This window comes from Ziziphus jujuba, chromosome 3 (assembly GCF_031755915.1).
Source record: "Ziziphus jujuba cultivar Dongzao chromosome 3, ASM3175591v1".
Lineage (NCBI taxonomy): Eukaryota > Viridiplantae > Streptophyta > Magnoliopsida > Rosales > Rhamnaceae > Ziziphus > Ziziphus jujuba.
This window is the reverse complement of record NC_083381.1, coordinates 27,733,924-27,749,527: the sequence shown is the minus strand read 5'-3', so window position 1 is coordinate 27,749,527 and position 15,604 is coordinate 27,733,924. Positions and strand designations below refer to the sequence as shown.

General features: G+C 30.1%; 1 protein-coding gene across 1 annotated transcript; it reads right to left on the bottom strand.

Moving 5' to 3' along the window:
- Positions 1 to 12,117: 12,117 nt before the first annotated feature.
- Positions 12,118 to 14,664, bottom strand: LOC125423539 (disease resistance protein RPP13). The gene has a single exon (XM_048478089.2). The coding sequence runs from the start codon at positions 14,654 to 14,656 to the stop codon at positions 12,272 to 12,274; it is 2,385 nt and encodes a 794-aa protein (XP_048334046.2). The 5' UTR covers positions 14,657 to 14,664; the 3' UTR covers positions 12,118 to 12,271.
- Positions 14,665 to 15,604: the final 940 nt, after the last annotated feature.

Genomic DNA, 15,604 nt, shown 5'->3' with positions numbered 1-15,604 from the left:
GGATTTTATTATTAATTAATCATATATTTTGAGGTAACCTTGAGGGTGTTGGTGTGAGGGGATTGTTAAGTGAGCTAACCTCATTTGATAATGGTATTGGTCACCAACCCTTCCTTGATTTTCCATACTTTATACACACGCGCACACACACACACACACACACACACTTCCAAGGAGAAAAAATGAACCTTCATTGCATTGCATGCTCAGGATTACCAGCTGGGTTTTTTTCCCCTTGTTCTCGTTTCCAAACAAAAATGGCTGACAAAGTATGCTTGGCATCACTTTTGCCATTTTTGATTTTTTGAATTAAAATAAAAATTTCCATCTTTACATTCAAAAGCATCTATCTCTCATCAGAGATTTTTCTACGAGACAATTTGTATCTTAAAAGGATAGATGTGTAAAAAGTTTATATATAAAAAGGATAAAATTTCTTGATGAGAGAGAAATCAACACTCCAAATATGCTAAAACCTCTACCTTGGGAGGTCCTCTCTATTTTGTGTGGTTATTTTATTCATGATACCGATTTGAAAATCATGAACTAACATAGCGGTTTCATGATAAACAATAGATAAAAAAAAATTCAATCAATTTTTTTTTTTTTTGGAAAAGAAAATAAATCAATTTAACATCGAGGACCAATTCAATAAATTACCAATTTTGGGATTGACCAACTTCACTTCAAAATTATAATAAAATTAATAAGGTGGCATAAGTTGATTTTCAAAAATCAACTTTAAAAAAAATTGTGTATATATAAAATTATATATGGAAAATCAATGAATGGTTAATGCAAAATCACTACGCGAAAATTGATATCTAGCGACATTCACTTAGCAACTCTAAGAAACAAATGCGTTTGAAAAAATAAAACCGTGACTCTAAGGTTAATGCATCAGTAAAAAATTAATAAATTAACGATGCATCCCAAAATAGTCGATGTCAAACGGTCGCTAAAAACAACAACAAGCGACACATTCGTTAAAAGTTGCTGAATATGAGGCTGAACAGAGTCGCTTTTAATACTATGCGTATATTTTATCTGAATTATATTATTTAAATGCTAGACTTATGAAAAATGATTAACCATCCACTTATCTATATTTGCATAATAACAAAATTTAATTATACAAGATTGTTACTCAATTATATAATTTTTCATGTACAGTTTATTCTTGCAAATCTCTTAAATAGTATTTTATTTTTTTATTTTTTTAAGATATTGGTAACAGGGGACGCACAAAAATCATTCCGAGTTGTTTGTTTCCTTTTTTTTTTTTTTTTATAAAATCGACATGGTTTTCTTGAAAACTTCAAATAGCTAGTGAAAATATTTAAGTAACATAACTGAATTGGTTTTTTTTTTTTTTTTTTTTTTTAAGATATAGGAAACAGGAGACGCACAGTCTTCTTTATGGTTCGGCTATTCTTTTTTTTTTTTTTTTTTGTTCTGTTAATCAATCTAATATTATTTCAACTTCAAATAACCAGTTAAAATATTATAGCAACGTAACTGAGCTTTTTTTTTTTTTTTTTTATTTTTTAAATATAGGTAACAGGCAACACACATTTCCTTTATTCATCGCCTGTTCTCTTTTTTTTTTTCTTTTCTTTTTTTTGGTTGTTTTAATCAATCTAATTTTATTTCAACAAATAACTAGTAAAAATATTAGAGTAACATAATTGAGCTGGTTTTTTTTTTTTTTTTTTTAAATTTTGGTAATAGGCGATGCACAATGAAGATTGTGCATCGCTTGTTCTCCTTTTTTTTTGTTCTTTTAGTCAATTTAATTTTATTTCAACTACAAATAACCAGTGAAAATATTAGAGTAACATAATTGAGCAATTTTTTTTTTTTAATATTTTGGTAATAAGTGACCCACATTATGCGTATCCAATTAGTAATAGGCGACGCACATTATGTATCTCTAGTTACTAATAGGCGACTCTAGTAATAGGCGACACACATTGTATGTCACCAGTTACCAATATCTAAAAAAAATAAAAAAAAAGCTCAGTTATGTTGCTCTAATATTTTCACTGGTTATTTGTAGTTGAAATAAAATTAAATTGACTAAAAGAACAAAAAAAAAAAGAGAACAGGCGACGCACAATGAAGGCGATACACAATCTTCATTGTGCGTCGCCTGTTAACAAAATTAAAAAAAAAAAAAAAACAAGCTCAGTTATGTTGCTCTAATATTTTCACTGGTTATTTATAGTTGAAATAAAATTAAATTGACTAAAAAAAAAGGAGAACAGGCGACACACAATCTTCATTATGCGTCGCCTGTTAAAAAAATTTTAAAAAAAAATCAGCTTAGTTATATTGTTCTAATATTTTCACTGGTTATTTGTAGTTGAAATAAAATTAAATTGATTAAAAGAACCAAAAAAAAAAAAAGAGAACATGCGACACACAATCTTCATTTTACGTTGCCTGTTAACAAAATTTAAAAAAAAAAAATAGCTTAGTTATGTTACTTTAATATTTTCACTGGTTATTTGTAGTTAAAATAAAATTAGATTGATTAAAAGAACAAAAAAAAAAAAAAAAAAAAAGAACAAGCGATGCATAATGAAGATTGTAAGTTGCATGTTAACAAAATTTTAAAAGAAAAAAAAAACCAGCTCAGTTATGTTGCTCTAATATTTTCATTTATTATTTGTAGTTGAAATAAAATTAGATTGGCTTAAAAAAAAAAAAAAGAACAGGCGACGCACAATCTTCATTGTGCATTGCCAGTTACCAATATATTAAAAAAAAAAAAAGGAAATCAGTTATGTTATTGTAATATTTTCACTGGTTATTTGTAATTGAAATAAAATTATATTGATAAAAAAAATAAAAAAAATAAAAAGGAGAATAGGCGACGCAATCTTCATTGTGCGTCACCAGTTACCAATATATTAAAAAAAGAAAAAAAAGAAGCTCAATTATGTTACTCTAATATTATCACTGGTTATTTGTAGTTGAAATAAAAATAGATTGACTAAAAGAACCCAAAAAAAAAAAAAGGAGAACAGGTGACGGACAATCTTCATTGTGCATCGCCTATTACCAAAATCTTTAAAAAAAAAAAAAAAAAAACTGCTCAATTATGTTTCCCTAATATTTTCATTTTTTATTTGTAGTTGAAATAAAATTAGATTGATTAAAAGGAAAAAAAATACCTCAGTTATATTACTCTAATATTTTCACTGGTTATTTATAGTTGAAATAAAATTAAATTGACTAAAAGAACAAAAAAAAAAAAATTGAACCCAGGACCTCTTACACTCTGAAGGAATCACCACACCAATAGGCCAAATGACTTGGATGTAATAATACAATAAGAACTAGCTTAATATAGTTTTAGGCGATGCATTTGCAACAACTGCGTCGCATTTTCAGTCAACCAATTTTTAACTTTTTTTGAATTTGAAAGTTGTTTTTAGTAATTTTTTAATTTTGCAAATATGTTTTTTTTTAATTTGTAGATGAGCAATCAACAGAACTAATTAAAGATTAAAAATAATAATAATAAAACATGGAATAGGCGATGTGTTTTAATGGAATTGCGTTGCCTGTTCCTTCAAATTTTTTTTTTTTTAAGGAAAAAGCAATTTAATAGACTTTCAATTTTTAAAAACAAGTAAGCTATCATTGACCATAAACACATGAAATTTATGTTCATTTAACATACTTATGTAGATAAATTGGTTAATAAATGCTTGTTGAATTAGAATTTTATATTCGATACCCTATCTCAAATTAGATCTTTAGATATTTTGTGTCTCGTCTATACACATATATGTGAATAATTGAGAAGAGCATTGACAAAACTATTTTCTATTTTTAAATCAATGGAATTTATGTTCATTGGATTACTACATGAATATATTTGTAAATGAACAATTAAAAAACTATTTAAAGATTACAAAGAAAATATAAAAATTGGAAAAGGCGACGCTTTTCGACCATAATGCATCGCTTGATCCCACAATTCAAGAACAGGTGACCCTTCTTGAAGAGAATGCGTCGTCTATTCTCTCAATTAAAAAAAACAAAAAATTTAAAAGACATGCAAATTTTATAAAGAATAAAGATGTACTTGAAAAACAGAAAAATAAACAGCAATCTTCGATATTTTGCTTCGCATTTTTAAAAAATATTTTCAGTTTTTATTTGTAGATGAAAACTAAAAAATTAATCAAAGAAAAAAAATGAAATTGAGAGAAAAGGCGTATTTTTGCCATTTTTTGAAAATTTTTGGTGCGTTTTAAAATTTTTACGCACGTCTTTGAATCCCTTTTCGTTTTTAAAACTACATCAAGTACATTATCTAATAGATATTAGATTTGGAAGCAATCTAAGAAAGACTTGAAGAGTGGGATATTTTGGGCTTCATTTTTCATTTGCCTATGTTGTCGTCGGCAGGAAAACTGGATTTCTCTGTGTTGCATGATTTTCTAGGTTTCTTCTTTCTTCATCTCCATCATTTAGGTGAGTTTCTTTTTTTTTTTTGTGCTTAGTGGAGACAAGTGGTGGGTTGGGCTTTTTTTTTTTTTTTTTTCATTTTAACCGCAGATTAGGTTCATTGGGTTTTATTAATCGTGCTTTTGAAGAAATTTTGTTTGTGATATTGCTTGACATTGTTTTGCAAAGTTCAACAAGTATTTTATGTTGAAGATCAACTTGATTCGAGATGGTCTGTTATTTTAACTTTACCACAACATCGTACTTTTGTTGAAGAAGATGTTCTTGTAGATACTATGATGACTCACAATTCATTTGTCATATAGTTGCCAAGTATCGATGAAAATGATAATGAGGATGAATGTGAGAGTGGCTATGTTTATAATGACTGTAAGTGGATATAGATAAACAATATCTTCTAAATAAATTGGTACGTATATTTATTAACTTATATTTTTAGTAATATTTATAACATTTATTATTATTCATTTAATTATTTTTTTGATCCACTTCATTATATATTTTCCACTTTTAATTAGGAGAAATGCATCTCGCCAAATCTTAAGAACGATGGTAATATTCTTTAAATTTTCATTTACTAAATTACAAATTTAATAATGATTAATATTTTATTTATTTTGTATAAATGTTAATAACTTTTTTAATTTTTTCATATGCAGTATGAGGGTGTAATATCATCAGCAAGAGAACATCAACTTCCATCTCAATAAATATGCATTCATGGAAGTTTAATTAATATTAAATTTGTTATGAAAAAATACAATAGTTTACAAATTATGTCAAAATATGTCAATGAGTTAATATTTAATTTATTTGATAATTAATTTGTCATGAAAAAATATGTATTTTAAATTTTTGTATTGTAATTATTCTGGATGAAGCTAGTTTTAGTTTTTTTGTATTTTAATTATTTTTATATTTTTACTATTTTAATAATATTCACAAAATTAAAAATTAAAAAATGAATGGGCGATGCATCAACAAGAAACAAGGTCGCCTAACATATTTGGTGACCTTTACTTACCTATCTTTAGCGACTAACAAATCTAGCGATGCTTAAAACAGAGTCGTTAATATCATTTTTCGTGACTTTTCTAAAGATAAATAAAGAGTCGCTACAAGTAATGAAATTACGTCGCTAAAATCCTCCATGGTCGCTAAAAATGCGACTCTACTTATTTTTTTTCTTGTAATATCTTTATTTAGCGGCTCTACACGAAACAGTCATTAGAAAATACGTCACTATAAGTGAATCGAAAATAATGAGTCGCTAAAAGTTTATATGCATCGCTAAAAACTCATATATAGGTGACTTATATAATGCATCGTTAAAATAAATAAGTGTCGCTAAAAACCCAAATAAGGAGACTCTCGTAAAGAGTTGCTAAAAGTCGATCTATGTCGCTAAAAACTCTAATTTGGTGACTCAAATAATGCATCGCTAAAAGTGTATATTGTCACTAAAAATGGAAATATAGGCAACTATGATAATGAGTCGCTAAAAGTCGATGGTTGTCGCTAAAAACTCTAATAATGGTGACTCACGTAATGCATTGCTAAAAGTAACATGTGTCGCTAAAAATTGACGTATAGGTGACTCTCATAATGAGTCGCTAAATGTCTATTTAAGTCGCTAAAAACTCAAGGATAGACTACTCTGATAATGAGTCGCTAAATGTCTTCGTATTTCGCGATAGGATGTTAGGCAACTCATTGGAATACGTCGCTATTGATTTTTTGCGATGCATTTATTGCGTCATTTATCAATGCGATTCTAGTAGTGAATCAATATGTCTATCACCAGCTTTTATTTTTTATTTTTTTATTTTTTAAAGAATCAATTATTGAAGAACAATAAGACCGTTGGATCAAAGAATTAAAAGTGAACTCATACCAGACTTCTGAGAATGAGCCTCATTTTTAAAGGGTTGTATTAATTCATTATTTGGAGGTACCTTTTACATTCAATAAGGTACCATTGTATAGAAATGTATGGTTATGAATGGATAGGTTTATTGATTGCATATCCTTTCAACTTGTATAAATACATTTTTTCCATTTGTTTTCTATTGATTCAATTGTTTATTCAATGTTAAATCATACATTAATAACGTTAGAGAGTCTTAGTGTTGCATATATTGTGGGAGAGTTCAGATCAAATTTGTTTTGCTGATTTTGATGACTTATAATACTATTATTGTCAAGAAAGATTGTTATATTTTGGAAGACCATTACCATAAATTCATGAGCACCTGAATAAGTCAAATTTGTTCTAGGATAGAGTTCAACGCTGTCTCTATATAATTTTCTATAATCTATACTTTAATGATATTTTATGTTACTTGAATAAATTTAACCACTTTATGGTTATGTAGTTTTTGGTATAATATATAAGTTAATACACACTAATTTTGGTAAAATAATTTAAAATAAAACCACCAAACACATTTTTAATTATTTTTCAATTCGTAAAATTAAAAAATTATTTTGTAAAATGGTACAAAACAGGCTATGAAATGGATACTTATTGGATTATGCCAAAATGTTGATTTAAAATTGTGGTCTCTCCACGTCAGATTGATTGTCTACCTCTTCCTCCACTCACAAATTAAGCAACTGAAATCAACATGCCTTCTAAGCTTGCTACGTGCACAAACACCACCAAAACTCTCCCTTTCAAATTGGCTGCAGCCTAATTCTGTTTAATAAGTAAAGCGCTAGTATATATGAATTTCAAAGCCGAGCGTGCAGGGTAGCCTTTTGACCCTGGTGTGGTTGGAAGCATATCTTGCTCTATAGATTTTCTCTCGAGTATTTTTACTAGGTTTATTTTATTTTATTTTATAAATTTTAAAATGTTAACGTTTATATTTTAACACTCAAAACTCAAACATGTGGGCATTCTTACATAATTAAGGGTACAGGACTATATATTAAAGTAATTAAGGATATATAATATATCTGTTTCCTTGTAGTAACATCAATTTTTGGACAAGAAGATCAAACTGAGCCACATAAATAATAAGGCGCAGGCCAATCCTCCAACCAAACCAGACGGACGTCATTAGAATATTATGCAAAGACAACTTTGCTTATTAAACTCTACATATATATATGATCAGCAACAGTATTGTTTTCGCTTACATTTTTCCAACATCGATCTGTTGCAACGGCTAGCTTTAGTTTATGTCTCATACATAATTACGAAGGATATTGTAATTCTTAATAAATTAATTACACAATCATATAATAAACCACGTATGCCATGCAAATTTTGCAATACAATAACTATATATATATATATATATATATACATCACATATATTTTATATAGGTAGCTAGGTAGTTATAGCTAGTTACTCACTCTCTTCTTCCACCATTTGAATTGGAGTCGTAGTCTTTTGGTTTTCGAAAGGTTATATAAATTTGCGGATCAACTCGATGGGGAGGGGGAATTTCGGGAGGAAATAGGGGAGGAGGGGGAGGAGGAATTTCAGGAGGAATTTCAGGGAGAATTTCAGGAGAGCGAAGAGGAGGTTGAGGATGGTCATTATCGGGGCGAGAACCTCGGTTTCCCGCACACTCTCAATATTATGCAAACTAATCAAATATGAAATTTTGCTGCTGCTACCGACCAAGATCTGCATATGTGCATCCCATGCTTATAATATATAGACTTTACATGCGGTAGTACTATATTGTCAAAATCAAAAACTAATCTATTGGGGTCTCAATTTTCAGACTACCCATGTTCTATATTCATGATTCTCTTCTCCATCGGACAAAATCAACTTTATTCATTTTCTGTCCTTTTCTCATGTTGGATGGTTATGTATATTAATCAAAAAAATGCTTCGCTTATATATATATATATATATATATATTCCTATTATATATATATATATATATATGTATATTTACTTTATTCAGATGCAAAAACTCTATCCAGCTGGCCGAGTTGGTCCTAAGTTTCAAATGTTCCAATTCTATCGCGTTTGGGGACGTATATCTAATAAGCTGATATATTGAAGCTAAATTGAGTGAGATATATATTTAATCTGTTAAATTTTTATTTTGTTAATTAGTTTTGAGGTCTTTTTTCAAATAATTTATACGTCATTAATTAATGCTTTGATGAATCAGATTCTTGTGTTAGTACGTGGGATCTATATCTTTTTCTTTGATAATAACAAAAGTAGAATATGCTTCGCAATAACTGAGAATTATATTCTAAAGCCATTTGAACCATATGATCGAACTCCATTAATTAATCCGAACACTCAAACAGATCGATAGACAGAGAAAAAAAAAAAAAACTATTATTAATTATTTTCAATTTGAGAGCTATAGAGAGAAAGCATGGCACAAGAATCTAGCTTGATTTTATTTATTATGTTGAATTATTAATATTCCCAAACTATGAGTAATTTCAAATGTTAAAACATCCCAAGAAACTCTTAAAAAATAAAAAATATATTTTATATAATAGAAAGTATCCTTAAACATAAAAAATATAATTTTAAAATTTTATCCAGTAATGTTTTTTATATCACATTTTTTATTTTTATTTTTTCAATAAATATTTATTATTATATTTATTTCTTTCTTTTTTTATTTTTTTAACAATAAATAGTAATTAAAATATATTAATATAATATAATAATTTTTGAATTTGATAAGTATTAAATAATATTAAATTTAAAGGATATTTTTTTCTCTTTAAATTTAAAAAGCTAAATCTACTCTGTATTTTAAAAAATCAATTTATAAAGTGAGTTGAAATTTATTTTTAAAAATTAACTCTTTAAAATAAAAAAAATTATAATACATAAGGCACCCTTAGGGGATGCACTTGAAAGACATACTTCTAAGGATAATAAATTTAGAAGTTGACTGACCAATACAGATGTTTTTTACTTAGAAATGTTTCTTTCCAAGCTCTTTTACTATTATCCCTGAAAAACTGAAAAAATAAAAACAAAAACAAGGGTTAAATGCACATTATTACGTTCTAACATGGACAAATTTCATTTTAGGGTTTGTAGAAATTTTTTGTTTATTATATTTGATATCCTCTAAATTTTGAAAAGTTACATATTGGTGAGAAAACCATTGAATATAATGAAACTCTTAACAGTTTATCCATTTTTTACTCTTCATTCTTTTTTTTTTTTTAATCATTTACCTAATAACTTGTGAGTTTTTTTAATTGTTTGGGACAAATTAATGTTTAGAAAAATTAAAATAAAATGAAGAAAAAAATGGATTTAGGATTAAAAAAAGTTCATGTTAGCATGTAACGATTTATCACCCATATATATAACTTTTTGAAACTTAGAGGGTATCGAACGTAAACAAAAAGATTTAGAGACTGTGAAAGCTATTTATGGTTAATTAATTATATACTTTTATAGTTAATTAATTAATAAAAGAATTTTGTCTTTTTTTATTCATTCATGAAAAATGAAGTTACATGATTTACAGCTTCGTCTTCCCTGAAGCAAACAGAGAAACAGAAACAGTTTTTTTTTTTTTTTTTTTCTTCATTCATGAAAAATGAAGTTACATAAAACAGTAATTATATAACATAACACAATACTTTCACAAGGAAAGATTAAAAAATTACTGTGATAATATGTAACTTTTAGTTTATATTTTTACTTAATTTCTAAACATGCTTATATAAAATTTGTCCAGACAGACTTTCTATTGCATGCCCTCCCAAAATATTAAAAAAACAAATAAAATTAATAACTGCGGTAATGATGGCAAATAATATAAAGAGAAACCAATTATAAGACATAATTGAGCAAGCATAAAACATAAATTTTAGAAGCACTAGAGCACTACTCTTAACCTAACCTGCTAAGCTTGATATTTCTTCTGAACTGAGCATAGGAAACCCACATTAGATTCTCTCTATTGTATGCTCCACGTGGTTTATTGTTACGTATAAAGCTAAAGATTCCCATTGGCCTGGAGAAAATTTTGAATTGAAACAACAAAATATGATGAAAATCAAATAACCAATCAGGAAAACAAAGAAGGAGAGAAAAAAAAAAAAAAAAAAAAAAAAAAAAAAAAAAAAAAAAAACACACTCTGTAAATCAGAAAACCCTTCTGAGCTATTGTAAGCTATTGGTTTTTTGGTACCTGGCATGTAAAATAGCCATATATATGCAGAATCAGCTAGTGCACAACTAGCTTATATTGACTGTAGTTCAATTCCAACCTGCTGAGCATGTCCTTGAGATCTTCTGATACCTAGGACATATCTACAAGTCGAAGGGTATTTATACACCAGAGTTTACTTGGCAGACTAGTTAAGTGCCCACATCCCTAAATGACCAAATGGTGAAGGTTTGGCATTGCACCTATCTCCATTTTCCATGTTTGCATCCCCATATTTACCATTTTCAAGACTTGGAGTTGTGGAAAATCGCCTGCGGCTATAACACCAAGGTCAATAAGGTTGCTGCAACTGCCAATCCACCTTTGATCTTAACTTCAGGACACAAAGGTGGGGAAGTCTTGCTATGGCTTTGAAGGGATCTGAATCAATGTACGATTAATACTTCAATGACAACTCTAGTAGTCTTGATGGGAATGAATTCAATCTAACATCCATTTGATAATTCTCAATCAAGCAGAATTCGAGTTTCAAGCTCTGAAGGTACTCTAATTTGCCAATGCTAGTCATTACTTTTTCCACCTCAGATTTGCTGATGTGCGGACCATTGTGTGATCACTAAACTCCAAGCACAGTTTCCTCAAGTTTGGGAATTTATCAATGAAAATTGCAGTATTCCAATCAACATGTAAATGAGAAAGGATAAGAAGATTCCAGAAAGGCTTTCCCATTGTCCTTGGAGGAAGTGGCAACTTTAATTCCTTGAATATTTATAGATGTCTTAATCGTTTTGTGGTCAACAATATATACTGTGGCAATTGACCGGAAATTTCAGTTCCTAAATGAATGTTTCAAGATACTGAATGGTTGCATATGGAAGATGGAACATTTGCAAATTTACCATTCTTTAGCCTAATGTACCGTTCTTTAGTCAAGATAAATAAGTTTTCTATTATTGTGATAACTATATCCTAATTAATATCTATGTAATGCATTTCCTCGTTTTAAAAATCTGTTGGTTTGAATTAAACAACGGAGAGCTTTACTACAACTACATACGTAGTGCTACAAAGCCAACTTTAAACCTTTAAAAAAGAAAAAGAAAAAGAAAATTGGCTTCATGCTGTGTAGTCCTCCAAGCTATATATCATATTGTACATCGTCTTTTAAATTATTATTTTTGATTTTAGTCCAATAAAAAATTTTTCTCTTATAAATTTAATTAGCTAAATTAATTTAGCCACATCAGTTGGCAAACAATTTGGTTCTCCTAACATTATATTCTTTAGAAAATGCCTTGTACGAAATTAAGTAAAATATTTGTTTAGTTTAGGTTTCAATAAGCAACTTCCAAATTTTAATATGTTAAAATCAATGCATAGTTTCCCTTCGCTACAAGAAAGATTCAAGAAAGCAGGGGATGATTTTTCTATGATCAAGATGATCACAAACGCACAAGTTATCTAATGCTAAAATTATGAGATGATTAATTTGAATAAAATTCATTAAAAAGAGTTATTTATTGAATCATGAACTAAAAATTACATGCATATATAACATTGCTAAATTAAAAACAAACAAATGCATAGTCATAGCTAGATACGAGTAACACATGATCATATACAACAAAAGTTACAAACTTGAACCATATACTGTTCATGAAGAATGACATTTTGAGAGGGCAATCTTCATAAGAAAGACCTTAGTTAATCCATTGTTGATGGTCAATTCCCAGACAGGTCCCCTGCTATAATGTGACATCATCCTGCTCTCTACAAATCGCTCCTCCTTCACACAATTCATTGTCCATAGCTTGTTACGCAATGAATCAGCTTCGTACATCGCTATCTCTACAAATTTCATTGTCGTTGTCGTTGTCATGGTCGTGGTCCTGCACCAAAGTTGGTCTGGCAGAACTTCACAGTTACTATCATGGATGAAGACCAAATGCTGGAGGTTTGGCATTGCATCCATATCCAGTTCCCACATTCTAATTCTGTTGGCAATCAATTTGAAAACTTGTAGTTGAAGAAACTCACCTGCAACCACACTATACTTACTAGGGAAATTTCTTGCTTCTCTTATCTTTAGCTCACACAAATTTGGAAGCTTTGCAAGGATTTTCATGAGCTGCAAATCCACGTATGAACGATACAAGCTTACCCTTGTGAGTGTTGATGGAAAACTTTTCAAACCAGATGGCTCGAATTCCGGGAATTCATAGAGTTGCAAAGTTTGCAGGCATTGTAAATTCTCAAGTCTTGTCAGTACTTCTGTAGCATCAGATTTCTTCACATGATCTCTGTAATCTTTGTATAATTTCAGCTTTGTTAGATTTGGGAACTTGGGAATGACAAGTGCAGTTTTCTTATCAACACTTATGCCGTCAACGACTTGGAGATTCCACAAAGTGTCATCCTTTCTTCGATGCTCTGGCAATACACTTGGTGCTGTACGGAAGCTTAGATATCTTAATTGTTTCAATTTCCATATATTCTTTAGCCAAAACCGGCTGGTTATGTTGATTTGGATGTCAACCGTTTCAAGATATCGAAGATTGCATATCGTATCTGGAATTGTATCCATCTCGAACATATGTGAAAGATCATAATGTATGCTAAAGTGTCTCAGAAAGATGAGCTTTTCTATTTCTTTTGGAATTGAACTTAAATGGCCCACATCGAAAAGCCTCAAAACCTGAACATACTTAAAGCCTTTGCAGACCCATTCCCATTGATTTTCCAGAAATTTACCTCCTTGGCAAAAGAAGAGCAGAGAGCGAGCATATGATGCATCACAGTTGTTAAAGGAGACAGATGGAGCAGTATTAATGTCGCCGTAGATGCAAAGTCTTCGAGGCTTGGTGGCAGGGGATAGAAAGTTAGCTACTGAATGAACCTTGAAGAAATTATCTTGGTCACTCTCTTTAATGCACAAGTCTCGTAGGAGATCATGGATACGGCATGTTTTTATACTTCCTACTTTTCTTCTACTTGCCACTTGGATCAAGCTTCGATCAATGAGCTCCTCCAAGTAATCTTCTGCTACATCATTCACCTTTCTATTTCCAATTTGTTGTACAAGTCTCTCAGATATCCACAATTTGATTAATTCTTGTGTTTGTATCTCATAGTCTTCAGGAAACATACCAACATATAGAAAGCATGGTTTTAACTTAAGTGGCAAGTGTTTGTAACTTAAACCTAGAATATCTAAGCATCGAGCCCTGTCCTCAGTAAGGTAGGAGTTGACATGGCCAACAAATTTGGACCATGTTTGAGGTGACTTTTCTTTGTTTGCTAGAATACCTCCTAATACAACAATTGAAAGTGGTAATCCTGTACAACTTTCTGCAAGTTGCATTCCTAGAGATACCAGATTGGGAGGGCACTCTTCTCCTCGAAACACTTTCTTACATAAAAGTTCCCAGCTTTCATGATTATTAAGAAATGGTAAGAAATAAGGAGGAGCAGCACTAGCATGCGAAGCAACCTCTTTTTCGCGAGAGGTTATTAGTAATCTACTTCCATTTAACTCATCAGGAAAAACACCTCCTATCTCCTCCCATACTTGAGTTTTCCAAATGTCATCCATGACAACAAAGTACCTTTTTCCTTTGAGGTAGTTAGAAAGTGTCAATTCAAGCTCTTCATCAGACATTTCATATATTTTGTCTAATTCGGGCATACTGAAACACTTGAGAATGTCAAGAAACAAACTTCTGGACTTGTACTCTTGAGATACATATACCCATGCACAACAATCAAAATGATTTTTGACATGAGTGTTGTTATAGATTTTTTTGGCAAGAGTAGTTTTGCCTAAGCCACCCATGCCAACAATTGAAATGACATCAAGTTCTAATTTCTTTTTCTTATCAGTAAGTTGGCTTACCAATGTTGTTGTGTCATGGATGAAGCCTACCACATTATCTTCCTCAACTTTCCTCCTCCTTTTTTGAAGTGCTTGTTCTGCCTCTGCCGCATCGATACTCGATTGATCTTCACTGATACCCGTATGTTGCTTTGTTAGCATAAACATTATTTATTTTGTTCTTGGTGCTTGTCGTCTTACTTGCAACATCACGAAGCATTTTTGCGTGCTCAGCAGAATGAAACAATTTGCTCACTGGGTTTCTTCCCCTTTGCTTCATCACCTTATCCATGTATATGTCAATAACAACCTCAGCTTCAAGTGCAACATTCCTGATTTGGTCGATTAGCTCTTTTACAGCATGCTTACTGTGCTTCCCTACAGAATCTTTGAGGAAGGCTTTCATGATTCCGAGATCGTCTTTAAGTAAATCGACATGATTTTTCACTCCAGAAAACAATTTTGCTTCATGTGTGATCAGGTTGATCAAGCTCTCCAATACAACAGGAGCCACAATATCGGCCATTGAAATTTTGAAGAGAGAAACTCACAAAAAAGTTTAAAATAGTTACTTGGAGAAGATGAAGAGGGCAATTCAAGGAGACATAGATGAGAGTTGAGAGAGCTAGAAACTGATCGAAAAGGGAGGACTCACTGTAACAGTATTGACTTTGTCGTCCAATTTTTATATTTATTCATACCAATGGCAAAGAAAGAGTTTTATTGTTCTTTTTTGGTCAAAATAATGAATAAAGACTTTCACGACTTTATATATGAAAAGAAAAGAAGTAGACCTTCCAACTATTTTGATCCATACGTAAACGATGACATGTTGCCAGGGTCAAAAGTTTAATAATATGCATTCGATCAAGTTGATAAATTATATAAATGAAACAAATTACTTTTTTTTTTTTTTTTGGGCTAAATCTGCAACAAATTACATTGAATTATTGACGGTCCAGGCCTCATTATTTTTAATGTTCTTTTGGCATAGTGGTTATGATCAAACTAAGTTGGTAGAAAGCCAGCAATTTAAGTATATTGAGATAATCTTTCCCCAAAAAAAATTTATAGTGAATATTTGTATAGTAACTTACAAAAGATCACCTTTCTGGA